Raw genomic sequence first — 20,908 nt, 5'->3', positions numbered from 1 at the left:
TTTTTCCTTTTATGTTGAAGGCAGCCTATAGTTATTGAGTCCCATCTGTGATGACTTGCTATCCTGCTTGTTCTTGGAGAAAACAAGTTATTTACCTCTGGCAGGTGGTCTCTCTGTGGACAGTAGGGTATAAATCTTCATATATCTATCTACCTCCCCAAGGAGTTGTCTTCTGTTTCAAACTACATGAGAGACTGAAAGAGATCTTTCCAACAGCGACAAATGGGAAGTAACATGCATTTGTGGTGAGGCTTCTTAAAGTTTCCAGATGGATCTGAGCTGGGATGCCATCTTACTTACATTCTACTGTCAATGACCATGCGGGTAACAGGGCATGATTTTGTCCCCACCTTTGTGCCACTTCTGGATGGACAGGTCATCACCTGACTCTATCACTCCTTATTCTGGGTATTGTCATTGATTCTGGCTTAACTTTGGACCCACAAATTCAGTTGGTAGTGGAATTTCTGTCAAATCAGGGCCATCCAGACCTTGTTGGTCAAGGAAGTAATTAGTATTTCTTTATATGTTTATATGTTTAATAATCATTAATAATATGTTTAATAAGCGTTCCAAAACGTATGAAGAGAGACTTGCTGACCTGAACATGTATACCCTGGAGGAAAGGAGGAACAGGGGTGATATGATACAGACGTTCAAATATTTGAAAGGTATTAATCCGCAAACAAATCTTTTCCGGAGATGGGAAGGCGGTAGAACGAGAGGACATGAAATGAGATTGAAGGGGGGCAGACTCAGAAAAGATGTCAGGAAGTATTTTTTCACGGAGAGGGTGGTGGATGCTTGGAATGCCCTCCCGCGGGAGGTGGTGGCGATGAAAACAGTAACGGAATTCAAACATGCATGGGATGTGCATAAAGGAATCCTATGCAGAAGGAATGGATCCTCAGAAGCTTAGCTACAATTGGGTGGCAGAGCAGGTGGGGGGAAGAGGGGTTGGTGGTTGGGAGGTGAGGATAGGGGAGGGCAGACTTTTATACGGTCTGTGCCACAGCCGGTGATGGAAGGCGGGACAGGTGGTTGGGAGGCAGGAAAAACTGCTGGGCAGACTTATACGGTCTGTGCCCTGAGAAAGACAGGTACAAATCAAGGTAAGGTATACACATGAGTTTATCTTGGGCAGACTGGATGGACCGTGCAGGTCTTTTTCTGCCGTCATCTACTATGTTACTATGTAATCAATCGTCTTGACTACTGCAGTAATAGGATTAGACAGTTTGCTTTCAAATGGCTTCAGACCATCCGTAATATGCAGTTTAAAATCCATCATGTAAAAAGGATGGATTATGTGTCCCTCCTTTTGAGGAATACCACTGATTATCAGTGGCCTATAGAATTAAATGTAAAGTTCTTGCATCTAAGACTAGGCATACCACGTTGCTTGCTTCACTTTTTCATGCTGACCCTTGTCTTTTGCAATCTAAGGGCAACAAACATTTTGCCATCCCTCCTCCATCTTGAGTTCCTCTTGAAGAAATTCACCTTTGCATTTTAGCCCCATTGCTATGGAATCCTGTCCAAAAATAGCTGCATACTGAGGCTCCCTTTTCCCAGGTTCAAATCAGGGATTAAGCTCTACTTTTTCTTTCAGGTTTTTGGTGGCTGAAGGCCCTGGTGCTGGAGGGATAGCAGCTAAGCTGTTTTGCTGGTTTTCTTTCTGTTCATTTTTTTTCTTTTATTCATGGTTTGTGTATTTAAACTGCTTTGACATATTTACAAATGGCATCAAATTAAATTTTGCAATAAACATTCAAGCAACTGTTTTTGACATAGCCAATAACTATACCAGATAGTGCCAACCAATCAGAGGTCAGAAATATATGAAATAGTATGGTTGACAGGGAAAAAGAGAACCTTTTCTTGGATTCTCTATAAGTCCTTCCGTAACTCCTTGGAATTTATAGATCTCCCAATGCTGGTGCAATACAGCTGTCCTTTTAGCAAACGTCAGTGGTTTAAGCATCATTGTGGCTTGGAGGGCAAGGGTTATTTGTGTTTATGGGTTTTTAAACTACAATTATTTCCTAAGCGTGGACCTTTTGCCCTTATTTGCGATGACATGGTTGTAACTCAGCCTTGAATTTTACAGAGTTTGATAAAACCTTTATAAGATCTCCTCATGATTTTTTTTTCCTCTTTCAGTTGTTCCGGAAATTGGAGCAGTGCAACACAGAGCTAAAGAAGTACAGTCATGTCAATAAGAAGGCTTTAGATCAGTTTGTGAATTTCTCAGAACAAAAAGAGAAACTGATAAAACGTCAAGAGGAATTGGATCGGGGGTACAAGTCCATCATGGAGCTAATGAATGTTCTGGAACTTCGAAAGTATGAGGCTATACAGCTCACCTTCAAGCAGGTATTCTGTCCTTGTTCATGACTGAAAAGCAAAGCAGATGGGGAAAATAGGCTGGTAACTCAGCTACTGGCTGATTTTGGTTTATAATTCTGAGCATTCACTATAATAACTTAACAACATTATTTTAGGTTGATACTGTTTTGCCGTGGGATGTTCAAGAACATAAATGTTAATGATCTTAAAAAGCAGTTGATGGTGCTTTCACAAAACTACCTTATGTGAATTTTGGAAGTATTGTGCTATTGTATCCCAAGGTATTTTCAAAATAGCATATACAAAAGGTGAAAAGCACTGTTTGCATATGCACCAACAATTTCAAGATTATGAATGGTGATGATCCGTCTTATCTATGTGACTGAATAACTTGTCTTTATAATGGCCCAGCTCATAGGACTTGTAATCAGAGGTTGTTACATTTTCCATTGGTGAGGCAGATCAAATCATATTGGATGTTAGATTCTTCGTTTAAATACCAAGCAGTCTCAATCTGGAACACATTACCTTTTCAGATTCGTTCACTTACAAGCTCTCTGTATCTAGAAAGACGCTAAAAACCTTATTTTATAAATATATAAATATGTATTAACTTAAAATTTAGATTATACTGAGCGTTGAAGTTTATAATTCCTGTAATGTTGTTTTATCCAGTCTCTTGAACTTGTGTAATCCGCTAGAACTGTTAAGGTATTTGCGGAATGCAAGCTCTGTGTAACATAACATAACATTGCAAAGCGTTAGCGTTCTTAGTGACTGTGCTCATCCTTGTGGTGGGATGATTACAGTTTCTTTCATGACAAGCAATTATGATGTAACAAGCTGAAGAGTGAGAGTACCCTTCTAGAGCTTTATTTATTTATTTATTTATTGCATTTGTATCCCACATTTTCCCACCTCTTTGCAGGCTTAATGTGGCTTACAATACATCATGAATGGTGGAAATACATTAGAAAATAGACATTTTGTGTTATAGAAGGATCTTGGGCAATATGATAAGGATAAAACATGATAATGGTATAACAAGCAGAATATTGTAAGACAGTTCTGATTATATGTGAAGGAGTTGTGTATATTCACATTGGTTGATCTTTGTGGTATGCCTTGTTAAAGAGATGGGTCTTCAGTAGTTTGCGAAAGTTCGTTAGTTCGTAAATCGCTTTTAAGTTGCGCGGCAATGCGTTCCATAACTGTGTGCTCAAGTAGGTAAAGTTTGATGCGTGCATTAGTTTGTATTTCAGACCTTTGCAGTTATGGAAGTGCAGGTTAAGGAATGTGCGGGATGATCTTTTGGCATTTCTGGGTGGTAGGTCTATCAGATCTGACAAGGAAGACTTTAAACATAAGCAGGGCTTTCCCTTACATCTTTGAACCTCATACTCTTGAGTTTTTTCTGATTTGTGAGAGATAGTGGAGCACCTCTGAAACTAACCATTTTGTCCTCCTGTTTTAGGATTTGCTTCTGCCTCTTTGGCAGTTGCAAATATTTGTAATTGGGGGGGGGGGGGGGGGGGGGGGGTTTCTCCTCCTCAAGCCATTTACCAATTTTTCAAACTTTTGTCAATTTCTCTTCAGCTTGATGTATGATTGCAGCATTGAAGCTCCTGAAGGAGTTGCAGTTTTCTGTCTATATACTGTTCTCATAACACACATTCTGTGCATTACTAAATAGTTAGCTAAACTAGCCCAACATCCAAAAAGGAGACTCACTTTTCTTGATCTCAAACTGTATTACAGTTAAGTAGACAAATAACTGCGGTAGTTGAAGTAAGATTCCCCCAGAAGGATGAGTCCTTTGATAAGTGGATGCTGAGTTAAATGACTGTCAGATTGAAGAGATGGATGTGAGTTTCTGAATAGATGTTATCAATAGAAATAAAACAAAACACCAGCAAATACCAGACCTGGTAGACAAAAGAGAAATGTGAAATAAGTGAAATAAACAGTCAGCAATTGAATACCCAACTACGCGTACTATGTGACATAACAGACCAAAATGGTTTCCATATGGATTGAAAGTGTCTCCAGTGACCAGGATGGTAAACAGAAGCCCTATTTATATTCCAGATGAAGAGCGGTTTCAGCTCTAGGATACTAGTTTCATGAACACTTGTAATGTTGGTAACATTACTTTACAGCTTGGCATTTGATATAAAATGTAGGCAGTTGTGATTGCAGGATAAATGAAACATTATTGTGTGTTATATAATATAATTTGCATAAACTGACTTGATGAATTGTTCCTTTAAAGAATACAATGAATTTCATATGATTGTCACTATTTTTTTTTTTTTCAGGTATCAAAGAATTTCAGTGAGGTCTTCCAGAAACTGGTGCCTGGTGGCAAAGCCACACTAGTTATGAAGAAAGGAGACATTGAAGGAAGTCAGTCTCAAGACGAGGGAGAAGGCAGCACTGAAAGCGAGAGGGGGTCTGGATCACAGAGTAGCGTCCCATCTGTGGACCAGTTCACTGGAGTTGGAATTAGGGTAAAGGACATTGATCTTCCGATTGGAGTGGAGGAGTGGCCTAGTGGTTAGAGTGGTGGACTTTGGTCCTGAGGAACTGAGTTCGATTCCCGGCACAGGCAGCTCCTTGTGACTCTGGACAAGTCACTTAACCCTCCATTGGCCGCCGCATTGAGCCTGCCATGAGTGGGAAAGCGCGGGGTACAAATGTAACAAAACAAAACACTCTCAAAAGTATCACTGCTACTGCTCATTTCTTGTATGAATTATACAGAACTCCACAATATGGGCTGCTATTAACATTCCTGATGACGAAGAAATTCTAGGAATAAAATTCAAGTTTGAAATAACCAGTATTTTTATATACTGCTCATCAAGTCAGGTTGCCTGAGCAGTTTTCATGATAAATCAAAATAAAACCTTTGATTTACAGCAGCAAATAAATTCAATGCAACAAAATAAATATAAATATGGTCATGTTCAAGAATACAAATCATACACATATCTAAAAAATTCTTGATGGATCGAATCAATCTTAAGTCAAAAGGGTGTTATCACATTTGATACATGGGATTGAAAGTTGAATATCTTATCCACACCAATTCTTAATATCTTGATAGAAGTTTTAACAGTTATTGAAATTCAGAAATAGATGCGTTACTAATTTGTAGTTAATTGGTATCTCTTGAAAAAAATCAGTGCCACTCAAGTTAATATTGCATTTATGCTTCCTACTATATTTTATTGTATTTTACATAGAAGAATGTTTTTTTTCCTTATCCTGCCAGACTAGTCTAGTCACTTCGGTTTACACACCATGCTAGCAGATGAAGACAGAGGATACCTTTATAGTGACATGATCACTGTACAAAGGCATGGTCCAAAGAGGCAGTTGGTCATTTTGTGTCCAGCAGATGGACACATACAAGACTGGTGCAGCAAGGATTGGGAGTATGTCTCAAGGCTGTTGAGAAGAAGCTTTGAGGCTCCCAAGGTGTAGACATAGGACTGCCCCCTGGTGCAAGAGATACCATTTTCTTCCATGTTTTGGCTTTTGCAGCCTGGTGAGGACGGGGGGATAGTTGCCCAGTTGAAATCAGGAGAGGTCTTTCAGACAGTTAACCTGGGTTAAGTTTGGATCCTTCTTGTCATCCCTTCCCACCTAACTCCCCAAAGATTCATTTTCCCTTTCCTCTGGCTTAAGTGGGGCCATGCTTAGGAAATACTTCCACAGTAGACTTACTCATTCTGCTTGAATTCAAGGCTACATATTAGGGCATACTGCTCAAATAGCATGGATTTGTATTTTAGATTTAATTATTTACCCTTTCAAATCCAAATAAGCAATGAGTTACAATTAAGATACAATAGGCAGTTCCCTGCTACGTAAGTTTAGTGCCTGGGGCAATGAAGGGTAAAGTGACATACTCCAGGTCAGGTCAGAAGTAGCATCAGAGGGAAAAACAGGATTTCAACCCTTGCTCCCCTTATTCTCAGCCTACTACTCTAACCACTAGGGGGGCAGTTCTATAACTGGGTGTCTCCATTTCGGTACCCTGAGGGTACATGGTGTCCAGGCTTCATTATAGAATACTAGCATAACCCGTTATCATGCACCAATAGTTACACCAGCCATAGATCTGGTGTTAATGCAGAAGGCCAAATGCAGCAGGGATATGTATAACTGTGAGCCCTGTCATGCTCCAACCAGGCATATACCCTCCTTGCAAATACATGCTATGTAAGTTAAGTGGGTATTTGCAGAATAGCAGAAGCCACTCCTGTGGGTGTACACTTAAAATGTGTACGTGCTGTTATTCTAGATATGCAGGCACCTAGAATATAGAATTGCTGTTTAGGCGGCTACAAATCAATAAACGATAAACTCCACCTTATGCCTCATAATAAGCTAATTCATGTAGCAACTAGTAGGTCAAATCATTTAATCGCTGTTCTCCCCATTTTTCTAGGTATCATTTACTGGAAAGCAAGGTGAAATGAGGGAAATGCAGCAGCTCTCAGGTGGACAAAAGTCTTTGGTGGCTCTTGCTCTCATTTTTGCTATTCAGAAATGTGATCCAGCTCCCTTTTATCTATTTGATGAAATTGACCAGGCCCTGGATGCCCAGCACAGAAAGGCTGTTTCAGGTAGACTTTGTGTGTATTCCTATTTTTCAAAGAAAAGATATTAAGATGGTATACTGGAATTTAGGGGGAAAGATGGCAGATGACGTTTAATGTGAGCAAGTGCAAAGTGATGCAAGGTTCCATATTAGGAGTCACTGACCAGGAAAGGGATCTAGGCGTCATGGAATAAAAAAAGGTACAGAGAAGGGCGACAAAATGATAAAGGGGATGGGACGACTTCCCTATGAGGAAAGGCTGAAGCAGCTAGGCCTCTTCAGCTTGGAGAAAAGACGGCTGAGGGGAGATATGATAGTGGTCTATAAAATAATGAGTGGAACGGGTAGATGTGAATTGCTTGTTTACTGTTTCCAAAAATACTAAGACTAGGGGGCATGCGATGAAGCTATAAAGTAGTAAATTTAAAATGTATTGCAGAAAATATTTCTTTACTCAACATTGCCAGAGAATGCAGTAAAAGAAAGCTTAGTGGGGTTTAAAAAAGGTTTGGATAACTTCCTAAAAGAAAAATCCATAAGCCATTATTAAAATGGATTTGGGGAAAATCCACTGCTTATTTCTAGGATAAGCAGCATAAAATATATTGTAGTGTTTTGGGGATCTTGCTAGGTACTTGTGACCTGGACTGGCCACTGTTGGAAACATGATGCTGGGCTTGATAGACCTTTGGTCTGTCCCAATGTGGCAATACTTATGTACTAATGATCTCTAGTGCATGGGTGGTTGAGGCAGACCTCCATTGAAGTACGAGGGTCTAGGCATACTCAAACCCAAATCTGTCCCTTGGAGTTCTTTATTAGGTCTAAATTGGAGCACTCCTGAGTTTCTGATTATGACTCTGAAGAGTAGATTATTGCTGGCTTTACCAGAAAACCCATTCCTTCTGGTGCAAAGTCGTCTTTACTGACTTACTAGGAAAAATGGCAGAGGCCAAGTCCATTTATTAGAGACAGGGGAGCAGGGCAGAAAAATTTGGTATTCTCCAGTTTTTCAACTCTCCCAAAGCAACTGTGACAGCGCCCATGTCAGAGGCCCCCTCTGTATTCCGTGAACAAAGAAGGTGGGACTCTGTGTATAATGTCCAAAAGGCTCCCGGATTCGAGAAGGAACAATTTTTTCACTAGCTGGAAATCCACTCACACCTCTGACTTTTAATTCCTATCACCAGCATTATGGAACTCACTTCCCCAGTATCTTCGACTGGAAAGATCTTATTCACTTCTCCGATCTGCTTTAGAAACTCACCTTTTTAAACTAGCATTTGATGCATTTGACCCCTAGTGCCGCCTTTTTCAGCTGGATTCTGCAGTGGGATAAGTGTCCTGAAATGTTTTTGAATATTTTTATGAGAAAGTTTCTTTGTTTTACTGGAATTAATGATTTTTCTCTTTCTGAGTGTGTTGGTTGTGTGGTTTCTTTCCTATAATTTTATGGAGTTCCTTTCCTGATTTTATTTTATTTTATTTTATTTTGAATTGTAAACCGCTTCGAATTGCATGGCAAATAGAGGTGGTATATTAAATCAATAAATGATAAGCAATACTTATTGGTGACTGAATTCATTCTAAAAGAGGCTAAGAGCTCCCATTTTATGAAGCCCCTGGGGAGACAGAACCATGGATACTTTTTGGGAGGTTTTTCAGAACTCTGTGCTCACTTCCCTCATATTTTCTTACCAGCTCTTCATGGGCCAGTACATGTGTAACATTATAAGTACATAAGTATTGCCACACTGGGACAGACCAAAGGTCCATCAAGCCCAGCATCCTGTTTCCAACAGTGGCCAATTCAGGTCACAAATACCTGGCAAGATCCTGAAAAAGTTCAATACCATTTTATGCTGCTTATCCCAGAAATAAACAGTTGGTTTTCCCCAAGTCAATTTAATAATGGTCTATGGACTTTTCCTTTAGGAAGCTGTCCAGACCTTTTTTAAACCCCACTAAGCTAACCGCCTTTACCACATTCTGTGGCAACGAATTCCAGAGTTTGTTTACTTGTTGAGTGAAGAAACATTTTCTCCAGTTCGTTTTAAATTTACTACTTTCTAGCTTCATCGCATGCCCCCTAGTCCTAGTATTCTTGAAAAGAGTAAACAAACGATTCACGTCTACCTGTTCCACTCCACTCATTATTTTATAGACCTCTATCATATCTCCCCTCAGCCGTCTTTTCTCCAAGCTGAAGAGCCCTAGCTGCTTCAGCCTTTCCTCATAGGGAAGTCGTCCCATTCCCTTTATCATTTCCGTCGCCCTTCTCTGTACCTTTTCTAATTCCACTATATATTTTTTGTTTACAAGATTGAAGTATTCAGATGCTCTGCCTCATGACTGGGCTGTGTAACTCCTGTCACTAGTGAGCAAACAAAGGTAGTGAGCAAAGGAAAGGTGTATAGAAAACACATGATCAGGCCTTAGGCAGTAAAAGGTGGTGGGCCACAGGGGCCATGACCCCATCCATATTTTGTCCAACATAGCATCAATAACTAGAGAGTTTGGGGGTAGGGCTGGAATTTGGTTTGTTTGGACCCTTCAACCAAAAAGATATTCTGCTGCCCTCAGGCTGGAGTGACCTATGATGTTTTCAAGACTTCATCAAGAGCTTCTGCCCAAGGTATCAGAGCCCACAGACTTTCCTGGCTCCAAGCTTCCAACCTCATATTATATGCAAAAAGAGCTCACTGATAATGCCTTGCCAAGGAGAAGATCTCTTTGGAAATAAGGTTAAGGAGGCAGCTTCCTTCATTAAGGAACTCTGCAAAACCCTTAAGTCCCCTCTCCCTGTCCATTCTGACCTTGCTTCCTCTTCCTCCAGGCAGTATATGAGTAGGGAGCAAAGGAGGGCCTAGAGTTGCAAATATCCTTCTCATCCTTGTTCCAGGCAGACAAAACAGGGATCTCACTCTTAGACAACAGAGAGCAGAGAAAAACTGTTTTTCTGCCAAAGCACAGATTTTTCACTGGCTCCAGGAGAACATAACCCAGTATTTTAATGCCCTTTCCAGACATCCTTCTAATAGATCCTTTGTATCCTCTGACCATTAGATTCAGCATCATTAAACTGCTTACCAAGGCGCTCTTTTCTTTCTTAGAGGCCAATGCAGTTGATCCTGTTCCACCAGAAAAAGAGAGCAGTATTTTATCCCAAGTATTTCCTGGTGACAAAAAATTGGGGGAAGGGAGGGGGAATTTTGTCCCATCCAAAAGGGTTTTGAACAAGTTCCTGTTTTCAGGAAAAGGTTCACCCCCTGGAAGCATAGAAGGAGCCCTTTGTTTTGATCCCCCTCCCTCCTCTTGGAAGCATAGAAGAAATACCCCCTCCAAAGAAGTCCCCTCTCTTGCAATCCCCCTCCTGAGGGTTAAAATGTCCAACCAGGTCTGTCTCCCTGGGTACCTGGATATGTACTCCGGTGGGTTCTAAGGGGCAGGCACAATTCCCATTCGCTCCTGCCTTTGTGGTAGCTGCCTGCTTAAAATGGCGGCCGTGGCCTCTAGCAGCAGTCTTATGGTACTCATTTTAAGGAGACCAGAGGGTAACTGAACAAAAAAGTCCCACGAGACATGCAATAGTACACAAAGAAGTGGGAACAGGAGGAAGGCTAGTCAAACCTCAGGAACAATGCAGTTAAAAGTTTATTGCTTAAAATATATGTAAAAATAACAAAATCAATATCTCGAAATGTATTTCGAGATATTGATTTTATGTTATTTTTACATACAATCCTGGTGAAAATGCATGAAGGAGATCTACATGCAAGAGAGGCATGGCATGCAAATCTCTCATATGCATATTCATTGACTGTCCCTACAACAGGTTTGAGAACCACTACTCGATAGAAGTTGTTCTCAACCCAGTTTTCGAGGTGCACCTAGCCAGTCAGGTTTTCAGGATATCCACAATGAATATGCATGAGAGAGATTTGCATGCACTGCCTCCTTGGTATGCACATCTATCTCATACATTTGCATTATGGATATCCGAAAGCCTAGGTGGCTTGAAGTCTGGGTATATTTTCTTGGTACTAGGGTATTTAGGTTTTTCCATTTTGTCCCTGTGCTGCTTACTTGTATCTCTTCATAATGAGGAGATACTATAAATGATGTTTTTGGGAAATTTTGTCTTTTAAATCACTCTCTTCTTTTGCAGATATGATCATGGAACTAGCATCACATGCCCAGTTTATTACAACTACTTTTAGGCCTGAGCTGCTGGAATCAGCTGATAAGTTTTATGGTGTGAAGTTCAGAAACAAGGTAACCGTTAGTTCCGAATATAAATAATCAGCAATGAAAGTAGAAATGGTACTCCATAGACAAGCAGGATGACTCAGCCCCAGATGTTCAATAGAACACAGAGAATAGAACAGTACTGTCAAAGCTCAGAACCTACCAGGAAATTATTCTGAGCATATGCAGTCTTTCCCCTATACAGGACCCCACTGCGCTTTTTTCCCAGTATCTTGTATTCCACTCTGTCAGTTGGACATGAGTTTTGCTTCCTCTTCCTCTGCAGTGCTTTTAAGTTTTGCTTATCATTTTTAGCTTAGGTTTTCTTTGGATTTGTATTGGTACTGTTCGCCTTCGTCATCTATTGATGCTTATGCGCTGATCTTCTGCCGTGGGACTCTGCTCTTTGGCACCATGAGAATGACACATTGGCTCGTAACCAGGCCTTCAGAGCTGTAGCCGCTTTCATGGTTTCTGTCCTATGCTAGATCTGGGAGATCAGAGCAATTCTGCCTGGAGGAGAATTTATTTTTCTTATCAATATTGCTAGGTTTTTTGTTTTAATTTTTTTTTACTACCAGGCATATGCGGTGGTTTATAGATAAAAGATGAACTGCTGAATTTTTTTTTTTTTTTTTTTTTTTTTGGGGGGGGGGGGGGGGGGTCCTGTGTGTGTTTCTATCATTCCTAGGCTGTTTCTGCCACTTCTGGTATGTAGTCTTTTCTCAGTGACTGGGAATTTTTGCAAGATGCTTAGTGGTGATGGTAGCATGATTTCAAGTCTTCACGGGGTGCCTGGCTGCCAGCTGTTTTGGTGTTTAAATTCAGTGGTGTAATCACCATGCCTAAAAGTCAATTCCTTCCTTGAAGCATTAGGAGCTTGTTCAATCCATAAGGTGTTCCTTAGTGCAGGAGAAGCCATACATGATCGAAACTGGTTTCAGGTAGGTCCTGAATTTTGAGAGAGCTGTTTCATTCTCAGTGTTGTCAGAGGACCTCACCAGGACTGTCAGTGCTTGAGGGTAAACTAGGCATCAGGGGAACAGGTTAAAGAAGAATGAGGAAAACCATCAGCTAATTGTAAATGAAAAGAGACAGCACTATAGCCCAGAAAAGTTCCGTTCTATTTGAACTGAAACCCTAAAGGAACTGCTAGATCATGAAAGAAAAATTTTGGAAGGTATAGAGCATAAATGCATAAACATATTAGATACTAGTAAAAAAGGCCCATTTCTGGGAGAGATGAAACGGGCGCTAGCAAGGTTGTGGTGCGCAGTGACGCTCGTGTCTCCCGGCGTGTGCAGCCTCCCCAGCCATCGCCACCCATAGTCAGCGACCCAGCTGTCCCCCAGCCTCCGGTTTTGGTGTGCAGCGATCCTCGTGGGGGCCGGCGCGTGCAGCCTCCCCACCCATCCGCACGCATCGTCAGCGACCCAGATGTCCCCCAACCCCCGTGCAGGCACGGGGAGATCGCGTTTCCAGCCCCAGCACCCCATCCGCACGCATCGTCAGCGACCCAGCTGTCCCAGCGACCCACCTGGCAGCTCCGCCCAGCGACCCACCTGGCCCCGAAGCCCCCTCCAGACACCTGCGCGCTGAGTGATGCGGGTCCCATCTGAACCAGGCCGCCGAGGGGCAGGGGGAGATCGCGTGTGCTCGTAGACTGTGCTCCACCCTCGTCGTCATCACGTTCTGACACGAGGGCGAGGCACAGGATGCCTTAAAGTTCCGGTTTTGAGCCATGGGCAAAAAAGATATCTCTGGCGCCTCACACTTCCGGTTTGTAGGCTTCATTTAGAACGTTGGGGTCGTAAATTATGTCCGGAAGGGGCGTGGCTGAGGGCGGGTCTGTGAGTGACAGTGAGTGGTGCATGAGTGAGAGTGAGTGAGCTGACAGCCTAGCCTTCACTGTTTCCCTCCCACAGAGTGAGTTTCAGAATGTTTTCCAGGTGAGAATTATTAATATAGATATGGTAACTTATGGAAATAAAAGGTTGAATTAGCACAAGTGTCTTGCTTTTGGCTGTGCATAAAAATGTGCATTGGCATGTCTTTTAGTCTGTTTTGTAACTTGATAACGTTCCTCTCTTTATGCAGGTCAGTCACATCGATGTAATCACAGCAGAGCAGGCCAAAGACTTTGTTGAAGATGATACCACTCACGGGTAAATGGGACTCCATTACCTTCATGGTGGAAAGCTGTATATTGTGATTCTAGTCATGCTTATACCTAGGATCTGTACATTTGTACTTTGGACATTTGGTCATTGTTCAGAATACATATTTTAACTAGCAGGATCACAAGCTTAATGTGGTTCAAAAGAGCTTGAGTGTCTTTTAGATCTCTGTATATGTTTTTATAAAATGTGTGTTAATTTACCTTTTATATTGGTAGTTTGAGCTTTTATCACCTGCATCTTTTTGTAAAGTGTCCAGTTGCTGTTTTAAAACTTTTTCACACATAGTAGTTTGTTTCCTCCTAATTTGTAATTTTATCATTTATACTGCTGTATGTTTTTTAAATAGTTTCAATTAAAAGATTAATTTTTATGGCTATAATGATTTGGTTGTCATACGTGTTCTTTTATACTAATAATAGGTATTTTAAGAACATAATACAATTACAAATAGCTAGTTGCAGTTTTACCTCTTGCTAACTCGGGTTTTAATGTTGCTGAGATGTTAACTGGTTTATTTTTAACATTCTTCCTGTCCAGCCTATACATAAGTGCTCATTGCTGTCATTATGAACATCTGGATTTTTCATGATATGTAAACATCTTTGAATTGCTGTGTTAGGTAAAATGACTCATACAATTCGTTTTCATAATGGCAAAGGTTAGTTTCCCCTTCCCCCCCCCGGTCTGGAGAATAATCCACCATAAATAAGGGTCATTATTGAAGAAAATCTCTCTCTCTTCTCCTACCTATCCATCTCCCCCCCCCCCCCCCCCCCCCCCACGCCAAACAAAAGTTAGTGGTTATTAGGGATGTGCACAGTCCAAAAACACTGGGCTTATCTTCCAATTTTCAGAAATTTTCTTGATTTTCAGGTGTAGTTTCATTAGGTTGCATGTTAGAACTTTTTAATAGATGCAAATAGATTGTATGTGCATTAATTCATAGGTTTAAGTCCATTTGAGACACCTTAATGAATCAAATGAAACTCCTGCAAACAGTGGGCCATATGCATCTGGTACTTACCCTTATGTAAGGAATATTTCAGTAATTGAGGCAAAACTTGTATTCCAATTTGATATTTTCCTTTGCATTCCCAGATATCCAGTCAGTCGATGCTCTTGATTACACAATGCTCTGAAGGAGGCATGATTGCTTGAGTGATTACTCTGATCCTTTGGGTCAGTTGATGCTGTTCATTACACAATGCTCTGAAGGAAGCATGAGTGCTTTAGGTGACTACTCTGATCTATGGGGTAAACACTGATCCAGACTTGCAAGGTGCAGTCTCCAGCAGGGTTGTTCTTGGGGAATGGCAAGTGTAGCAACTGTCTTGTGTCACCTTGGCTTCCATTGTACATCCTGCAGCCAAGTCCTTCTTTGGTCTGCCACAGGCAGCCTCTTTTATCTCCTACCATTTCTATACAATTCCATCTTATCCAAGAAAAGAGCAGTACTATATTCCAGCAACTGCTGGCTCCTTCTGAAGTTTTAACCATGCTCTGGCTCTGTACCTATGTACTCCCCCCACCCCCCACACACCTTTCAAATACACACTGTCCAAAAGACATGCATATTTACAGAATAGGACTGTTGACATTTATGTACATATATGCGAGTATTCTAACATTTAATGTGCACATAAATATTAGTGCCTGTGTTTTAGAAATACCCCCATAGAGCATTATCCTCCTAGGAAGTTGCAAATTTGGGTAAAGGAGAGCTTTCCTCTGAAGGGGACACCTAGTCTTTAAGATTATTCTGAAAGGTAAACTCACTTCTCTGGTTAGCCAAGTGGTCTCCTTCCCGCTACTTCAGGCCAAGTTGGAGCTGTATATCCTTCCCCAGAAAAAAATAGTTATACTGTCTCATGAAGGACCACAACCCTGATGCATGGAAACACAGCACACAGTGACCTGCTTAATTGGGTTTTCAGTTTCTCTAGTTCTCTCTCCTGGTAATGGTATGCAATGGCTGACCAACTTGATCCCTTTTGCACTGGGTTCCGCAGCCTCTCGATGTTACCGCAGGGATCTCCTTCAAGGTAACAGTATGCAGAGATTGGATGGCTTAAATGTCCTTTGTTGGGATAGTAGCTCCCAGATGTATCCACATCAGGTAAGCCTCTCACAATGGAGGATATTGATGTTGAGAACCTCCTTTTGTCAAATGTCCCCCTGGTCTGGCCCAGTTCTAGTGCCACAGGAATTTTGACCAAAGTTCTTGGGAGCTTCCCCGCATACCAGAGGTCTCAGTTAATCAGCCATGTTGTACATTTTCCTCCTTGGAAAGTCCTGAGCATTTTGAGATTGCATCTTGAGTATTGTGTGCAGTTTTGGTCACCACATCTCAAAAAAGATGTAGAGGAACTTGAGAAGGTACAAAAATAAGGACAGCCAAAATGATTGAGGGAAAGATTCTCCTATGAGGAAAGGTCAAAGAGGTTAGAAGTCTTCCACTTGGAAAAGAGACAGCTGACAGGTCTATAAAAGCCTAAATGGAGTAGAATGAGTAAACATGAATTAATTTTTTTACTCTATCAAAAACTACAAAGACTAGGGGACATTCTATGAAGTTACATAGTAGCACATTTAAAATAGGAGAAAATATTTTTCTACTGAACATATAGTTAAGCTCTGGAAGTCATTGCCAGAACAAATGGTAAAAGCATTTAATGTAACTGGGTTTTAAAAACATTTGGACAAATTCCTGGAGGAAAAGTCCATAGGCCACTATTAAGTTAGATCTGGGGTGGTGTAGAGGTGTTTCCCTTGAATCTCACCCTTGGTAAGCCTGAATACATCATGAGCCATATTTTCGGAACTAATGTAGATTCTGCAGCCAGAAGCCTGGTTACTGCCTGAACCATCTTTTCTGCACGAAAAACAACGTGGATTCTGCATTTCTTCTTGGCAGCTGTGCTTGTGACTTCATTCAAGGTCATGTTTACTCGTTCTCCTTCCCATTTATCTTCTGGGAAGTTGTGTAGGAGAGAGCTTCACAGAGACAGTGTCTCCAGTAGCAACTGTGAACCATGGAGGGGAGTTTGGCACTGCGAGTTTATGATGATGATTTTAAGTGTTTTATTTTTCTTTGATTAAGAGGCACTTGTTTCTTCTTTTTTTTTTTTTTTTTTAAGGTCTTGCTGAATAATTATAATAATTGTGTGAATATGGGTGATTATGGGAGGCAGGGGCGTAGCCAGACTTCCGTGGGAGGGGGGTCCAGAGCCCGAGGAGAGGGGACACATTTTAGCCCTCCCCTCGGCGGCGCCCCCCCCCCCCCCCACTGCCATTGCCGCCGACCCCCCTCCCGCCGCGAACCCTACCCCGCCTACCTTCGCTTTTGCTGGTGGGGGACCCCACTCCCCGCCAGCCGATGTCCTCTCCGTCCTCCTGTTGCATGCATTGCTGACGTCCTGTTCTCTGAGTCTGACATCCTGCAGGTACAACGTGCAGGGCGTCAGCAATGCATGCAACAGGAGCAGGAGGGAGAGGACATCGGCTCGCGGGGAGTGGGGTCCCCCGCCAGCAAAAGGGAAGGTTGGCGGGGGCGGGTTTGCCGGGAGGGGGGTCCAGGCTGCAATCTACGGGGGCCCAGGCCCCCTCAGGCCCCACGTAGCTACGCCACTGATGGGAGGTGCTTGTAGTTTCTAGATATGGGATTGTGGGAAGTAGGGGGAGTTATGGTGCTACTTGAACATGTTCTCTCAGGCACTGGGGTGTTTGTTTTTCTGTAGCCACTTAAGGGCCCTTTTACTAAGCCGTGTAAGCATCTACTTACGCCCAACGCATGCCAAAATGGAGTTACCGCCCGGATACCGCGTGGCTTTTGCGGTAATTTCATTTTTGGCGTGCGTCTGATACGTGCCTCCAAAAATACATTTATTTTCAGACGTGCGTATTGGGCATGTGCCAAGTGGCATTTGACATGCGTAGGTCATTACCACCCGGTTAAAACGTGAGACTTTACCGCTAGGTTAATGGCTGGTGGTAAAGTCTGAGACCTAAAAAAGAACGCACAGCATGACCATTTTTGGAAAAAAAATTTAAAGGCATTTTTTACAGGTGCGTTGAAAAATGATTCTGCACGCGGCCAAAACACGCATCTACACTACCGCAGGCCATTTTTCAGTGTGCCTTTGTGAAAGGGCCCCTTAGTTAATCTATTGTTTCTTTTTACTGTTATTGTGACAGCTGATAGTTTCTACAGAAAGGCGGTATATTTATTTATTTATAACATTTGTATCCCACATTTTCCCACCTATTTGTAGGCTCAATGTGGCTTACATAGTTCCTTAAGTGGTGATTACCAGTTCAGGTAGAGGGACAGAGTGGGTTAGGTTACAGGAGAAAAGTTCATCTTATGATAAGAGCTAAAAGTAATAGGCTAAACTTGACTTGGACAATTAGGAACATTAAACTACTAATCAGATAATGTAGCGAAAAGCAGTTAAGATACAGAGATATAGAAAATACATGTTTTGTTAATTGCATTTAGGATGAATTGTTATCAGTGGCGTACCAAGGGGGGGCGGTGGGGGCGGTCCGCCCCAGGTGCACGCCGCTGGGGGGGTGCCGCACGTCTGTTGGCAACGCTCGTTCCCTGCTCCCTCTGCCCCGGAACGGGTTACTTCCTGTTCCGGGGCAGAGGGAGCAGGGAAACGAGCGAAGCCGATAGGCGCACGGCACCCCCCTCCCCCCCCCAGCAGGTAAAGATGCACCCGGGGGGGGGGTGTCCGTCGTTTCGCTGCTTGGGGGGGGGCCCGCGCGTCTGTTGGCAACGCTTGTTCCCTGCTCCCTCTGCCCCGGAACAGGAAGTAACCCGTTCTGGGGCAGAGGGAGCAGGGAACGAGCGTTGCAAACAGACGCGCGGCACCCCCCCCCCCCCCCCAAGCAGGTAAAGATGCACCCGGGGGGGGTGTCTGTCATTTCGCCGGGGCGGGGTTGCATCGGTGATCCGCCCCGGGTGTCAGCCACCCTAGGAACGCCACTGCTTGTTATTGTATGCTTTCTTAAATAAATAAGATTTCAATAGTTTACGGAAATTCACTGTGTCATGTGTTATTTTTATAGTTTTGGTATTTCATTCCAGATTTGCGTGCATATGTAGGAGAAGCTGGATGCACATGTTAATTTATATTTCAGACCCTTACAGTTTGGATAGTGGAGATTCAGGAATGTACGTGATGAGCTGATAGAGTTCCTGGTTGGTAGGTCAATAAGGTCTGACATATATCCTGGAGCTTCACCCTGTATAATGCGTTCTTTTACAGGGAGCCAGTCTAGCTTTTCTGGTAAGGGACTGGCTTTTTCATATCAAGCACAGAATAAGCATAAACATATTTCTGAATATTAGGTCATGTACACTGCGATGTAGAAGTATATGGTGTATCCTCTGCCTCAGTTTATCTGGTTTGTTACAATTTATTAATTTATTAGGATTTATTTACCGCCTTTTTGAAGGAATTCACTCAATTGATTGGAGCGGGGATTTGCTTCCAAATTTATACAATCATACTGATGTGTAGAATTTTGACATGGAACGTGAAAGGAGTCAATAACCTAATTAAACATAAATTATGACAGTATTTCTCTCAGCAGGCACATTTACTATTTCTACACATATTAATCATACTGAAACAGTTAACTTTTAGGGTTCTTGTATATTCTCCAGCATTATGTAAAAAAAAAACAGGGTAGCTGTTTTAGTTAGACAGTCTTATCCTTTATGACTGATTTTCTATTTTTATTTTTTGTCTATTAGATTGTAAGCTCTTTGAGCAGGGACTGTCTTTCTTCTATGGTTGTGCAGCGCTGCGTGCGCCTTGTAGCGCTATAGAAATGCTAAATAGTAGTAGTAGTAGTAAGACAGATTTAGAGCAACACTGGGTTCTCCTAGCAGTTAAGGAGAGGAATCAAGCTTTTTGATTTTTAAATACATATACTACCTACTACTACTACTACTTAGCATTTCTATAGCGCTGCCAGGGTTACGCAGCGCTGTACAAGTTTAGACAAGGGAAAGGACAGTCCCTGCTCAAGAGAGCTTACAATCTAAAGGTAATAAGCTATGTAGTCAGTGTATGTATCTGGAATGGGGAAGGTGGTTAGGCACCAAAAGCAAGAGAGAAGAGATGGGCCTTGAGTAAGGACTTGAAAATGGGCAGGGAGGGCGCACGTTGCCCCCCCCCCCCCCCCCATTTGTAAGCACCAAGTCCACTATGACCACCACATCCTGTGTCAGTTCCATTATCATGTGCTGGAACAGTTCTTTCTGTAGAGATTCCAGGATCTCCCTATAGTTTAGGCAAGTTACATTCAGTTACAGTAGGCATTTCCCTGTCCCCAGAAGACTGACAATCTAAGGGCCTCTTTTATCAAAGTTGGACTAGCATTACTGCACCGGGAGCCGATAATGGAGGCCCTAAGTTTGTACCTGAGGCAATAGGGGGGGGGGGGGGTTAGATGGCTTGCCCGTGTCAGTGGGATTTGAACCCTGGTCTCTCAGGTTCAAAGATTCTGGACAGAGGAGGAGATGGGGAGGGGGAAGTTACTGAAAGGCTAGGGAAGGAGAGAGAAGTGGGGAATGGGGCTAGGATGACACTAGATGACACCGCAACAGGGATGTCCCAATCAACTTCCAGCATATCGAAATCACCTGTTAGTAATACCTCTATCATAGCTATATTTTGAGGGGGTTTGTTGTTTTAGGGTTTTTGTTTTTTCATTTTTTTATTCATGCAGAATTTTCAACAATATATTCAAGTAAATAATACTTGCAACAGAAAACGGAGAACATTAGTAAAGTTAAACAATGTATTAAAGTAAGGAAAATACTACTAAAATTAAATACTAATCTACTACTGCCCTTATTCCCCAATGACAGTGAAGACCCCAGAAAAATTGAGAGGATTACACTAGAAGAAAGGAATACATCTATAAAAAGAAAACGACACTACAAGTCAAATTCAAATCCCCATATTACAAAGTGACTACTGGTTTACATTTACGTGGGTAGGTGCCACTGGTTGACTAGGAAACTTTATTATCTAGAAAAGGCTAAGGGTGCTGATTACTAAGACATGCTAAAAATGAGCATGTGCTAACGCTAAAAACACCCATATATTCCTATGGGTGTCTCTAGTGTTGGCGTGCACTAAAATGTTAGGTCAAAAAATACATATCTCACATTATCAAAGTTCACTGAACATTTTACAGGAAATCTCAGAAAGAAAACTCCATTATTTTGAAGCACTCTAGTTCACAAGCTCAGGAACAGCTTACGCCATTCCTGAGTCTCTTTGTAAACATCAAACATTTCTGTCAGTCTCAAATACAAATGACACAAGTAGAGTTGCTCAGTCTTCCACTACTTCAATGGAGGTCTCTAACATATCTGTAATATTTAGACTATCAGGTGAAACAGCTGGAATGCTTTCACCTGCAGATTGTCCCATAGTATGCCATTTCTTATAAGGTAAATAAAATACCTTAGTAGGGTAAAGTTTCTGGGGGAATT

At 42.1% G+C, this 20,908-nt stretch overlaps 1 protein-coding gene across 1 annotated transcript in view; it reads left to right on the top strand.

Annotated features, from left to right (window-relative positions):
• SMC3 (structural maintenance of chromosomes 3) overlaps positions 1-13,744 on the top strand; it is a 190,643-nt gene extending 176,899 nt beyond the window's left edge. The window contains exons 25-29 of the mRNA XM_030202767.1: positions 2,164-2,376; positions 4,668-4,859; positions 6,809-6,986; positions 11,130-11,236; positions 13,307-13,744. Of these exons, the coding sequence (XP_030058627.1) occupies positions 2,164-2,376; positions 4,668-4,859; positions 6,809-6,986; positions 11,130-11,236; positions 13,307-13,378 (762 nt within the window). The 3' untranslated portion in view covers positions 13,379-13,744. The remainder of the gene's footprint in view (positions 1-2,163; positions 2,377-4,667; positions 4,860-6,808; positions 6,987-11,129; positions 11,237-13,306) is intronic.
• Positions 13,745-20,908: the final 7,164 nt, after the last annotated feature.

This window comes from Microcaecilia unicolor, chromosome 5 (assembly GCF_901765095.1).
Source record: "Microcaecilia unicolor chromosome 5, aMicUni1.1, whole genome shotgun sequence".
NCBI lineage: Eukaryota > Metazoa > Chordata > Amphibia > Gymnophiona > Siphonopidae > Microcaecilia > Microcaecilia unicolor.
This window is presented reverse-complemented; position numbering and strand designations above follow the sequence as displayed.